The following is a 13,413-nucleotide window of genomic DNA, read 5'->3' as shown; positions in this document are numbered from 1 at the left end:
CAATGGCCTTAATGTCTACCATACATTTAGTGAGGGTGATACCCAAGACATATTTTCTGGATACTCCGTGGGAAAAGCAGGCAAAAGAAAGTCACCTAAAGACACAGACTGTGAAATAATAGTGACGCTAATGGGTAGTTGAAACTGAAATTTTACACACTTGACGCCAGTTAATGGTTGATGCAGTTTTTATTTGAAAAAAAAGTACACAGGGACATACATTATTTTTGATCCTGTATGTGGTTGAAAGTTTGTTTTGCAAAAGAAGGTCCACGTAATATTCAGTTGAACACTGTTTTCTATGTGTATCTCCGTCTCTCTCCTTTGTAACTTTGTAGGATGTGAACTTGTACCATGTGAACTTGTACCATGTGAAAAGCAGTGGTATGGCCATTGGGTCATATGCAGTCTGTTCAAGTACAGTTGAACCTCTCTTATCCGGCCTCCCTTTATCCGGATCTCTCTATTATACGGACGCAATCTCGCCGTGATTCTTTGTTTAAGAATTACGGGAGGAAAGGGGGATTCCCAACTCCTTGAGAACTCCTACACAAACACACATGAATTACATATACTTGATACATTTCTTAATAGTTATTTAGGTAAATAATCCCAAGAATTTATAAAAGAAAATGATTTCAAACTTGCAAACACAAACCTCTATTTTGGGGTCTGTTACTGAGTGTAACAATGAAAAGGTTGCAGTATACACATTACTACATGTGGTACTACAATGGGCTACTGTACATGTGTATGTATATCATGTACACGTATAAAGCATTGAGTCTCCCGTATCCGGCCAAATCCCTTATCCGGATGAGCCCCGGTCCGGACTTGTCTGGATACGAGAGGTTAAACTGTAAGTGTTTTTCAAAATACAATTTTCTATGCAATTCATTTCTGTGAGTTATTTTTAGGGGGAGATGAAAAACTCGATTACTGAGTGCATTGGAGCAATGCAATGTGTTTGCTGTGCAGGGTATTCTATTTTTTTTTTTTTTTTTGGCGACAGCTAATTCTAATTGTTGGGAGCATCATCGTATCATTGTATGCAGTCCCTACCACTTCCTATATTAAAAAGTTTGTTTTGTTTTCTAGGATCTGGTACAAGGCACAATACAATATAATACACATTCCTTCAAATGTATGAATTCTTGTGTCGAGTTGTTTTCAATTACGTCGATGTAGTGCAATTTGTTAATTATAGTGTAGTTGCAACACACATTCCATGAGTACATGTAGGTCCCATAAGCCTACAGATGTGTATAAAGTATGTGGCTCAATTGTGTCAATGTTTGAATAAAAAAAAGGGTATTTGATATTGTTCTCACTTGTGACAAAATTTCCTTTAATAGCCTTGGCATGGACCTAGTAGGTGTACAGTGCACTCCCATTATAATGAACATGGTTATAACGAAATTCCGGTTACAAGGAAGTAAAAATTCAGGCCGCAACATTATCCGCTCTATTTTTTTTTTTATTGTTTGTTTGCTCGGTTATACATGTAGTGAAACTTCGATATAACCAGGAAGGTGGAAAGATCCACCTCCTGTTCAAAAATAAATATTATTCTTTTTGGCAGAAGGAAAGATTTCATTTCTTTAAAAAAAGAACAACGACAAAAACAAACCATCATTTTCATTTTCTTGTTCTAACCAACAGTGTCTCTCTCAGAGATTCATGAAGTGCGCAGCGGGCAGGAGACGGATACGTTCCGCATCTCAAAGAACATGAAGAAGTATGACCGCGAGTGCTGCTTCGCTCTCATTGTCGGCAGCAATAACCACACCATCAACCTGGTGGCGCCCTCCGTTGAAGATGCCCGGACCTGGGTGATGGGGCTGCGCTGGCTCAAGAAGAAGTCGCAGCACATTGATATTCACGCCAGGCAGGCTGCGTATCCTTTAGAATGTTTTCTCGTGTTTTGTTCATTCGATACGATGCAGATGGATTATACTGTTTCCTATTATGCCGATTGTTTAGCCAAATGTTGTGAAATGCACATCAGGGGTAAAGATTTATGTGGCAGCAATATAGAAAACAAATATTTTCAAGTTTATGTTTTTTGCTAGTAAGATACCATGAAAAGTGTGCAAACGTCCCTACACAGCATAGTATTCCACTTTTGTGGTATTTCAATTACCTTTAAACTTTAAAGACCTTGTGAGTCATACATCAAGTGTTAGTCCATGAGATGAACACATGTTGCTACAAGCTGGATAGCATCGATAAGACTATTAATTTAGCTATTATAACTACACTCATACTGGACTTACAGTTACCAAAAGTTACAGATCTATGAACTGCTTCAGAGGCAGTATGTTTTTGCACTGTAGACCTCACATCAATTTGACGGCGATGTACTCCATATCAGATGAATATTGGATCTATAGGTATAGGAGGTCTTACACTAAATGATAATGAAACACTAGAACAGAATAGTAAAGAGCAGAAAAGTAAAGGGATGGTACAGTTTTAGTAGAGATGGGGATTCAGGTTTTAACTTTGTGGTGAGATAATTAGAAACCATTTGTATGAAATATTAAAGAGCATACAATTCTAAGAGGAATTCAAAGTTTATTTATTTAATGAAAATTGGTTTTGAAATGGCTGAGATATCAAAAAGAAAGCAAAACAAAGTGGTCCTGATAAATGGTGGGTCCCATCTTTTATCAAGACCTCTTTGTTTGTGATGTCTCAGTCATTTTAAAACCAATTAAATGATAAAAGGTGGGTCCCACCTTTTATTTAGACAGGTCTCTTTGTTTGTGGATATGTTTAAAATAGACATTTCAAAACAGATTTTCATTAATAAACTTTGAATTCCTCTTTTAGAATTGTATGCTCTTTGATATTTCACATAAGTGGTTTCTAATCATCTCACAAAAAAGTTCATACATGAATCCCTATCTCAAATGAAACTGTATCCATCTCTTTAACTGCATTTGGACTAGGTTCTCTCTGTTTTTGTTTTGTTTTTCTCAGTTTGGCTGCCAAAACATCATTCTTGTGAATGATGTTGCTAGCTCGGGCTGAGTTTTGGCAAACTTGGTCTTTGAGACGAGGCACTTGCCAACTACACTTGTATGAGCTGTGACTGTGTGACACTACCAATTGCTTAAGTTACAAACTGGGATCCCTAATACCTGAATCTATCCATGTGCTCAATTCTCTGGATTTCCACATGTTAAGGCCCTAGAGGCAGCCGTCAAATGGAAAATGAGTCATAGTGCAGGTCTTGCCAGATTTGTTGTCGGTAACTTTGTCAGTCGTCATGGCAACAAGGAGTTAAAACCTCTGATGGCCGACAGAAGCGGGGTTAGGAACGTTTGAGGGAATTGAGGAGTTCCCCTTCGTGCAAATTTCTGAACCAAGAGTGAATAAAAACAAAAGTGAAAAAGTAGCAATCATTTTGTTGCCTTGTGTTGTTTACGTGCATGCTCTCGATTGCAAATGATAGGCCGGGTCCTGCATGGATAAAACCCACTACCAAATTTGGTCATTTTTTCCTCACGCGGGGAAATGTGTGGGCGCACTCCTGTGACATAGTTTAAAGGAAATAATCTTCCTCTGGAGTAGTATCCTTTTATTTTTCAGTGGCAAAAGTCAAAACAAGTAATGCAGGTGTACATTCTTATTTGTAGTCTGCGATACCAAAATATCTTAATTCTTATTCCGACAGATGTAATGGTCATCAGACCAGGAATAAAGTATGAGATTACCTGTTGAGCTCAAACTTGCAGAGAACTGCTATGGCTGTTATGGGACCCATGAGCCAAACTGTTCATCCAAATGCTGGTTGATATATTTTGAAGCTTTATCATGATATCGACACATTGTAACTCTCTATAACAATTGCCTCAACTTCCAAAGCTTATTTTGAATGTACCTTATAAGAAGAAGAAGAAAGAAAAAAAAATGCACCAAGATACTTTATTTTTTCTCAATTTGATTTTAACATAATTCTTAACTCTTTATTTGCCATGGTGGAAACCCCTGTGTGCCACGTTATTCTGAGACACGAAGGTAGTCATGCTTTGAGAAATAATTCTGTTGAATTTCCATTCTATATATTATCTTCTACAAATTTCTGTTAAGCTGGACATGATAGTGAGCAAAGTTGAAGAGGAATGCCAAGCTTTGTTTTGATATAAATTGTATGACAAATCTATTTCTATTTATTTTCTTTTTTAATGACCAGTTGCTACATTACTGTAAAGGCAAGACTTTTGCACATGAAACTGTGAGAGAAACTTAGAATTTACACGCAAATTTAGTTGGGAACACTGCTTGATAGTCAATCACCACATAGAATGCAAGCTGTATGTGAAAGGAACAAAAGCGTGAGAAAAGCTTTCATTGTACCGCGGGATTAGGCAATTTATCGATCAGTTTAATCGGATTAGTGCGTTTGAGCGGAATATGCGAAGTTCGCCCGCCGTCGACTGAGTGGGACGTGCGAACATGGCACATAAATAGTTAAAGCGCATCAAAATCAGCAACTTATGTTTTTTGTTTGTTTGTTTTTTGGCCATGAGGATATTAAATAGTGACTCTTTAAATATAGCCCTGATGATGAGTGACCCCTTTGTCACTCCTGACAGGAATGTGATTATGTAATAGAGACGGTGGGCAGGGATGAACACATGCTAGGAGGTGGCTTACAGGGTCTGATTAATTGAGGCTTTGATCAGTCAGCAGGTGATTATCTGCTGTCCTGGGGCAAGACAATTAGAGGAACTGTCACTGGGGGCATTCACACAGGAGTTATCGCGTTTTGAATCACGATGCAAAAATCAGTTTTATTTGTCAGATCATTAACATGGGCTGCATGGAATAAATTATTGCTTGACTTTCCTAGAAAATGCTTCTATTGCACAAATTTACTTTCTGCATTCTCTTTTCTCTGCTATTGATTGATATTGAGGGGAAACTTGATCATTCTTAATTGCACACATCAATAGTGGCTATAGTGTGCTAGGATGCTTTTTAAATGTTTTTGATGACCTTTGAACAGGAAATCACTCACCTGGCAGCCCCAGCTATTAAAAAGCAACAACAAAAGGGGCAAGATTGAATAGGAATGGGCTTCTATAGTCAATACTGTGATGTGATAGTTATCATATCACATCAATGCTTGAAGTCATCACGATGATTAGTTTTGCCTTTCGCATCAGCTGAACAATGTGTCCTGGCATCCGTGATTGTAGATAGGTGTGTGTGATGTGGTCATGCCATTTGGTATACTTGGGAGAGGACAAAAATTGCATAACAGTTGTATAGAGAGCCAATAATGATGATCAATATCATAGAGAGGGTGAATTGATAATCATCTTGTCAGTTTTTCGTGATGGCAAAATTTGATTTCTGTCTATTCTCTGGTTCTTACTGACCCCAAAAAGGATTGCTCTTGTGACAAATATTTACAGAGAATATAGATACAGGTATGTCTGTGGTGGATCAAAAAATGGATTTCAGGCCTACGTAAAAGAAGAACACCATTATGATGTGAATAAAGATTGAAGGCACACAGAGTTGGGTGTGGTCTGCACCAATGTAAATCCCATTAGTACTGTTCGCTGGAGTGTATGTTATTTGAATTTTAAGGTGGGCACTCAACTTAATGGGCATTATCATGTATGTATAATCTTGTCCGTCAAGAAATAGAACAAAGTGATTTTATTCTATATGATGCTACTTATCAATTGATATCCAATACTTTTTTGACTCCATACACATATGGTGTAGTGTAATTATTTTACCATTATTGTAATATCGGAATCCCACTACCTGTATATAAAGCACATAGAGGATTGATTGATTATGACTATACACTCTATAACTTACTATTATCAAGACTTCTGCTAGCTTTGCTGAATGTGGTCTATGCTCAAAGGAATATCTAACAAGTTTCTTTTCATGTGACATGTTTGGAATAAATCATGTAATGTACAGTTTGTATACAACATCGAACTCATCAACGAAGAACTTGTGGAGCTGTTTTAAGACCACTGCACAGATTCAAATTGTACAAAACCAATGCACAGTCACATAGAATCAACCTGGATACATTCTCTTTTACACCTTTGCCATTCTTAAAATTTGTTTAGTATCAAATATAACCTATTAGTTTTACAGAACAGTTAGATAATCATTTACCATATTTATAGGTGTGTTGGATACCTACTTCATTGCAACATGTATCAATTAAAAACTCAAAATTAGAATTTGTGAGAAAAAAAAAATATGTGATGACTTTATGATTGAAATGTTGGGCAATGATTCATGACATGCACCTTGACCACCACCACCTCACTGGACATCAGGTGGATCATGGATACCTTCCGTCAGGCCGATGTGGACCAGGACGGAACGGTGGACTTTGAGGAATCCTACAAACTCCTCAAAAAGCTGAACATCAAGATTGAGAAGGTGCACGCCAAGAGACTCTTCCAGGTGAGATTTGTGAAATTTGATGTTTTGTCATCGAAAGCAGACTGAAGCCACTAACGAAGGACTTTATGTATATATATATATGACTCTCAAATGTTCAGTGTAAATAGTTGTATGCACACACATTTAGATCAATGATAGCCTTGCTTGCATCTGATACTCAGTCAAAGACACACACATGGACATGCATACACACAGACAGACAGACATGGAAACCTGTAACTACCAGATGGAAAAGTCTGATGTTTGATCGCTTAAAATATATTTGTTTTGTTTGCTTGTTTGCATATTTTCTGATCAAATCTGATCTTTGATCTCCTAGAAGGTATTTGTTTGTGTGTTTGTTGTTTACTTATTTGTGTGTTTGTTCGTTTACATGGTTGTGTATCTTCTGATCAAGTCTGATATTTGGTCTCCTCGAATATTTGTTTGTTTGTTTGTTTGCTTGCTTGCTTGTGCATTTGTTTATCTTCTAATACTTGTATTGTCTAACTCTTGGCTCTGACAGCAGCGCAATGTTTCTTTGGAGACTCACCAAATCAGTGATTGACAACCTTGGGAAAGCAAGGTCGACATTACCATGGCAACAAATAGACACTTTGAAAGCTGATCTGCCATTGTTAGGATAGTGCTCTCACTGTGACAAATCTGCACACAAAGTAAATCTTGTCAGTAATCATTAATCAGAATCATTGATTTTTAAAAATAGATCTTTTATCTACAACTGATTTTAGTCTATTTATTATAACTTGAACGTCATGTAAAACAGCACTTTAAGGAGGTGAAGTGGGAGGAAACGCTCGTGAGGAGCGTCAAGTGTAAAATAGGAAGCGTCATGGAAATGGTTCGCCCACGGGGGATGAGTGATATAGATGGTGTCTGACAATTCATGACTGCTCTGTCAAGGTGGCTTGGGTGCCAGAATCCATGCGAAAGGAAGCAGAGTATTTCGAGTATTGCATTAACAGGCGTGTATCCCGTTTGAGGTTAAAGGTCCTGTTTACCTTTGGGAACAGTGATTTAAAAAATGTTCAAGATATCACTTTTCATGCACATGTGTAGATCAGATGTATCACAAAACATCCTACCATACAAAATTCTTGCCATAAAACCTATATTATACGGAGATATCAGTATTTTTTTAATTAAACTGTAACTGTAGACGGTTTAACCTGGAAACGTCTACTGGTCACATTTTGTGTATTTAACAATACTTAACATTGATTATACGAATTCAAATTTTTACAGTTGTTGTTTGTATCCCTAGCTCACTTTTTAGAACTATTTTAAAGCACTAATGCTGGGTTTTTGTTTTATCTGCAAATTGTAAATTACCTGGTACTGTATGTCTTTAAAGTGCAAACTTCGCAAACAAGTTCCATTTTGTGAACTATAATGCTCACAAAATATGAAGTGTTTGCAGTAGCCGCACCCTTTGAGCATGATGTTAGTAGCATTGGTTTCATATGCACACAGTTATCAAAGAAAAGTGAAATCCTATAGATATGGTACCATAGTAATACTTTCAACATTGTTCAGAGATAAAGCACATAATGTTTTCCTCCAATGACATACGCACTGTGTTGTATGTACAGCAATAATTCATTTTTTTTTTTTTTTTTTGATAATGCTTGGGTGGAAAATGTCTGTTAATCATTGATTTGTCAGTTTTTGTGTCATCATCATCAGACACATTGAAAGAATTGAAAAATATAAATGTGATTGCAGGGGATACAGCTCTTCAGTGTCAAATGATAATGCTCAAAGAGCTGAAACTATTTCTATTAAACAAACAGAAAGGCCACAGCTTACGGAGTAAACCTTATAAAGAACAGATTATTTCTACTCTGCAGTTGACTTGAATTATATATTTATCCTTGTATGGAAAAAAAAGAGAAGTGTCAATATCATTTTGTTGACATTTGCACCTGACTTGTGCAGTGAAGTCCAGGGATAGAAAAAGTGAGATTACTCTGTATAATAGTCTGATAGCTTCTTGTTTGGATAGGGCAGCCAAACACCAGTCCACTTGGCATATATTGTTTCAAGATTGGAAACTAGACTCATTTGTCATTTTGTAGGCATTCTGTCAACTGGAGTGTAGAACTCGGGATTTTATCGATTCACCTTCGTGTTTACAGACTGTTAAGTTGCCAGTAGTGGTCTCATTCAAAGGTTTTTGTTTTTTCCTCTGTTGTATAATGTTGACTCTAATTTCTGTGTTTTCATTATTCCTGCTTGTCTCAGAAAAAAGACAATGAAAGTACACTCCATGATTTTATTATTAGTCAATTATTATTATCATTTATATATTATTATTATTATTATTATTATTATTATTATTATTATTAACATTATCATTGTTATTATCATTATTTTTATTATTATTATTATTATTGTTATTATTATTATTATTATTATTATTATCATCATCATCATCATCATAATTGTAAGAAGTAGTAGTAGTAGTAGCAGCATTAATGTCACATATTTTGGGAGCAGAATATTACCTAAAATTGGACGCTCAAACCTATTGTCAAGAAATGCTATGCTATAATGAGAATTAAGTATCATTCCTTTTCATAATGGGAAAAGTAACACTTTTCAACCTTGGAGAAGTTATTAATATCTTTAATTGTCCTTACATTTGTTGATAGTTGGCTTTTTGTTGCTTTAGCAACTATCAGTCAACTCACATGAAAATAAAATTGAAACATTTGGCATAATATGGTATCACTTATGTTACATTATTTATCAGTTTTATATTGTATTAAGAAATGCTAATGACTGAAAAACTAATGTAATCATCCTTACCCTGTTGTAACCACCCTTTCCCAGGTTGCCAACACCCAGTCGGCTCAGACCAAGAAGGGGAAGGTCAGAACTGATGCACTCAACGAAGACGAGTTTGTCGAGTTTTATCGCATCATCACCCGTCGCCCTGAGCTCTATGAAATCTTCAAGAAGTAAGTGTTTTTTGTAGAAGTTTGGAAACAAAAGGAAGAACAGAAAGCTATGATGTAGGGCCAAGAAACCAATTTACTGAGTTAAGTTTTTCTTTTTTTCAAATCTATGGATGCTTTTTCCGTCCTTTGAATACACAGTAACAAGCTATTCTATTAACCCATTGAAGATGAGCTGATTTTGCTTAACATGCATTTCCCATTGACACCTGCCTGAGTATACTCAGGACTAGTCTTCAGTGGGTGAATCTTTCACTAAAAACACTTTTCAATACTTGGAATCTAGTTTGCATACATTAGTTGTTGCTACAGGCATAATAGGTCATAAAAGCTTCCTATACCAAATGAGCAATGTAAACATAGGGGTTTCAGGTTCACTGTACTAATGCTGTTCATCGCTCAATTGGTTTAAGGGCACCGGTCTAGCAATCCAGAGGTCTTGAGAGTGAATCCCAATGGAATCTAATTGTCATTACTCATTTCCATTTGAAGTTTAGATAAAGCATATCATTACACTCATCCACACACACCCACACATAGAGTGTAGTATGAAAAGTCATTTTTTTTTCTTCTAGATTTTCTGTAACCAGGGCCTTGTCTTATGAAGAGTTATAATTTATTATGATTTCTATCATAAGTCTATGGCAGCCTGTGTGTTAAGAAAAATTATAATTGATATATCTGTACCACATTGCCTTGACTAGATTACATATATTCGGGCTTTACTTTCCCACATTCGGGCATTACTTTCCCACATTTGGCTGTACTGCTGCTAATAGAGCCGCAGTGTTATGTCTATTAATGAGCAGAAGGTCGTATAGCTAACAGATAGATCATGGACATGTAATTTGACAAAATGGATTTTTCAAGGTTGCCGTAATGAATGTGACTGATTGATTGCTCACTTTGATACTTCAATGTAGTCCATGTAGTCTGGGTGCCAAAGCCACTTTTTGGGCCTAACCTTGTTTTACCGTCCACCCAATGTTTTTTGATGGTTTTGCCCTATTTCGAGGGTGCTGAATCCGAATCTGGATGATGCAACTCTTGCATCCTTGAGGGTTTTAAGATATTCAAGATGGCCGCCAAAATGGCCGCCCAAACCGGAAATTCCCATGTATTTCCTTCTAAATGGTGAGAAATTGAGAACAATTGATGGTTTTGCCCTATTTCGAGGACGCTGAATCCAAATCTAGATGATGCAAGTCTTGCATCCTTGAGGATTTTGAGATATTCAAGATGGCCGCCAAAATGGCCGCCCAAACCGGAAATTCCTATATATTCCCTTTTAAATGGTGAGAAATTGAAAACAATTGATGGTTTTACCCTATTTCGATGGTGCTGAATCCAAATCTGGATGATGCAACTCTTGCATCCTTAAAGGTTTTGAGATATTCAAGATGGCAGCCAAAGTGGCCGCCGAAATGACTGCCAATTAAAACCAGAAATTCCGATGTATTTCCTTCTAAATGGTGAGAAATTGAAAACAGTTGATGGTTTTACCCTGTTTGGAGGGTGCTGAATCCGAATCTTGATGATGCAACTCCTGCATCCTTGAGGATTTTGAGATATTCAAGATGGCCACCAAAATGGCCGCCAAAACCGGAAATTCTCACGTATTTCATTCTCAATGGTGAGAAATTGAAAACAATTGATGGTTTTACTCTATTTTGAGGGTGCTGAATCCAAATCTGGATGATGCAACTCTTGCATCGTTGAGGATTTTGAGATATTCAAGATGGCCGCCAAAATGGCCGCCCAAACCGGAAATTCCTATGTATTTCCTTTTAAATGGTGAGAAATTGAAAGCAATTGATGATTTTACCCTATTTCGATGGTGTTGAATCCGAATCTGGATGATGCAAATCTTGCAGCCTTGAGGGTTTTGAGATATTCAAGATGGCCGCCAAAGTGGCCGCCGAAATGACCGCCGATTAAAACCAGAAATTCCGATGTATTTCCTTTTAAATGGTAAGAAATTGAAAACAATTGATGGTTTTACCCTGTTTGGAGGGTGCTGAATCCGACTCTTGATGATGCAACTCCTGCATCCTTGAGGATTTTGAGATATTCAAGATGGCCACCGAAATGGCCGCCAAAACCGGAAATTCTCACGTATTTCATTCTCAATGGTGAGAAATTGAAAATAATTGATGGTTTTACTCTATTTTGAGGGTGCTGAATCCAAATCTGGATGATGCAACTCTTGCATCGTTGAGGATTTTGAGATATTCAAGATGGCCGCCAAAATGGCCGCCCAAACCGGAAATTCCTATGTATTTCCTTTTAAATGGTGAGAAATTGAAAGCAATTGATGATTTTACCCTATTTCGATGGTGTTGAATCCGAATCTGGATGATGCAAATCTTGCAGCCTTGAGGGTTTTGAGATATTCAAGATGGCCGCCAAAGTGGCCGCCGAAATGACCGCCGATTAAAACCAGAAATTCCGATGTATTTCCTTTTAAATGGTAAGAAATTGAAAACAATTGATGGTTTTACCCTGTTTGGAGGGTGCTGAATCCGAATCTTGATGATGCATCTCCTGCATCCTTGAGGATTTGGAGATATTTAAAATGGCCGCCAAAATGGCCGCCAAAACCGGAAATTCTCACGTATTTCATTCTCAATGGTTTAAAATTGAGAACAATTGATGGTTCTATCCTATTCCGATTTCAAAATGGCCGCCAAAACCGGAAGTTTCCACGTATTCCAATTCTAATGTTTCGCAATTGAGAACAATTTCATTTATGATTCTACCCTATTTCGATCACTGTGCTGAATGCGAATCTGGACGATACCACCCTTGCATCATTGAGAGTTTGGAAATATTCAAGATAGCCGCCAAAATGCTCGCCAGAATGGTGAGAAATTGATAACAATTGATGGTTTTACCCTATTTCAGGTTTTCGTCAATGGCAAAATCTAAACCCAACCATACTCTGCTGATAAAGGAACGCATATTGTACATCCCAGTTTGAACTTGCTGTACTGTGAAACCAGCTTTACCGGATATCTTGGAGTTTGTAAGATACAGCTGTGCCAGAATGAATCCTGCAAGACTACAGATGTGGTTGAATGTTTGAAAGATTACACTGTTTCATCTACATATCATGGATACGTTTTGAACACTAACAATCAGTGGACAAGACATACCCATCTCGATCAAATAGTGATAGTGATGTAGAGAAGTATACCGAGATTCCCAACATTACCTGTTTTAATCCATGAACAGTTTTAATCGTTTCATCCATGAACACTCACATTGGTTAATTGGTTTATATTGGTGGTCTTGATGACATTGTTGAAGACAAGAGTTGGACATTTTTATAGTTCTGCTTCAAATCTTTCTTCAATATGATGTAATATCATATATAATAAATGTGGCGACAAACCTCGTATCTACAAAATGTCACATGTTCAGGAGAGAAAAACAAAAACAAAAACAAAAAGCAAACAAACATGGCAGCCAAAGCACTATAACAAATGAGAGAACTTTTCCTTTGACATGCCATGGTAGCTTCATTTTTGGGGTAAGACAGCTAAGGTTTGGACAGGACATCATTAACTGATTATCTGACTGTTTATTCAAAAAAGTCATTTTCACTAAAATTTCAGATACAGGGTCTTGTCGACCAAGCGACGATATCATATATACACACGAGGGGATGGAAAAATCACAGGTAACTCGCAGTAAAAACAAACGACAACATGTAAGGTAATAGTTGATAGTCCAGTACTTACGAATATCATAATCACGCAGAGTGCTTTTGAAATTACCCTTATATTGATATCTACTATAGTGGTCATGGATGCAACCATTTCTAGTGACGTAATCAGAATATGCCACAAGTTTCATAAGAGTACGCGGCGAGACTCATAAAAATACAAAAAAAAAAATTCGACACCAAATACCAGCAGGCCATAATTTGATATTACTCTTATAGCCAAAAAGGATTAACTTCACATCAGTCTGCAGAGCTCTTATTGGCTACCAC

The 13,413-nt window shown here is 37.0% G+C and overlaps 1 protein-coding gene across 1 annotated transcript in view; it reads left to right on the top strand.

Moving 5' to 3' along the window:
• The window catches only part of LOC139745253 (1-phosphatidylinositol 4,5-bisphosphate phosphodiesterase delta-4-like), a 74,606-nt gene that overhangs the window by 14,318 nt on the left and 46,875 nt on the right, over window positions 1–13,413 (top strand). The window contains exons 3-5 of the mRNA XM_071655655.1: window positions 1,663–1,897; window positions 6,327–6,456; window positions 9,292–9,419. Of these exons, the coding sequence (XP_071511756.1) occupies window positions 1,663–1,897; window positions 6,327–6,456; window positions 9,292–9,419 (493 nt within the window). The remainder of the gene's footprint in view (window positions 1–1,662; window positions 1,898–6,326; window positions 6,457–9,291; window positions 9,420–13,413) is intronic.

Source organism: Diadema antillarum, unplaced genomic scaffold (genome assembly GCF_040938485.1).
Source record: "Diadema antillarum isolate AM-2024a unplaced genomic scaffold, OU_Dant_1.0 seq00001245_RagTag, whole genome shotgun sequence".
NCBI lineage: Eukaryota > Metazoa > Echinodermata > Echinoidea > Diadematoida > Diadematidae > Diadema > Diadema antillarum.
This window is presented reverse-complemented; position numbering and strand designations above follow the sequence as displayed.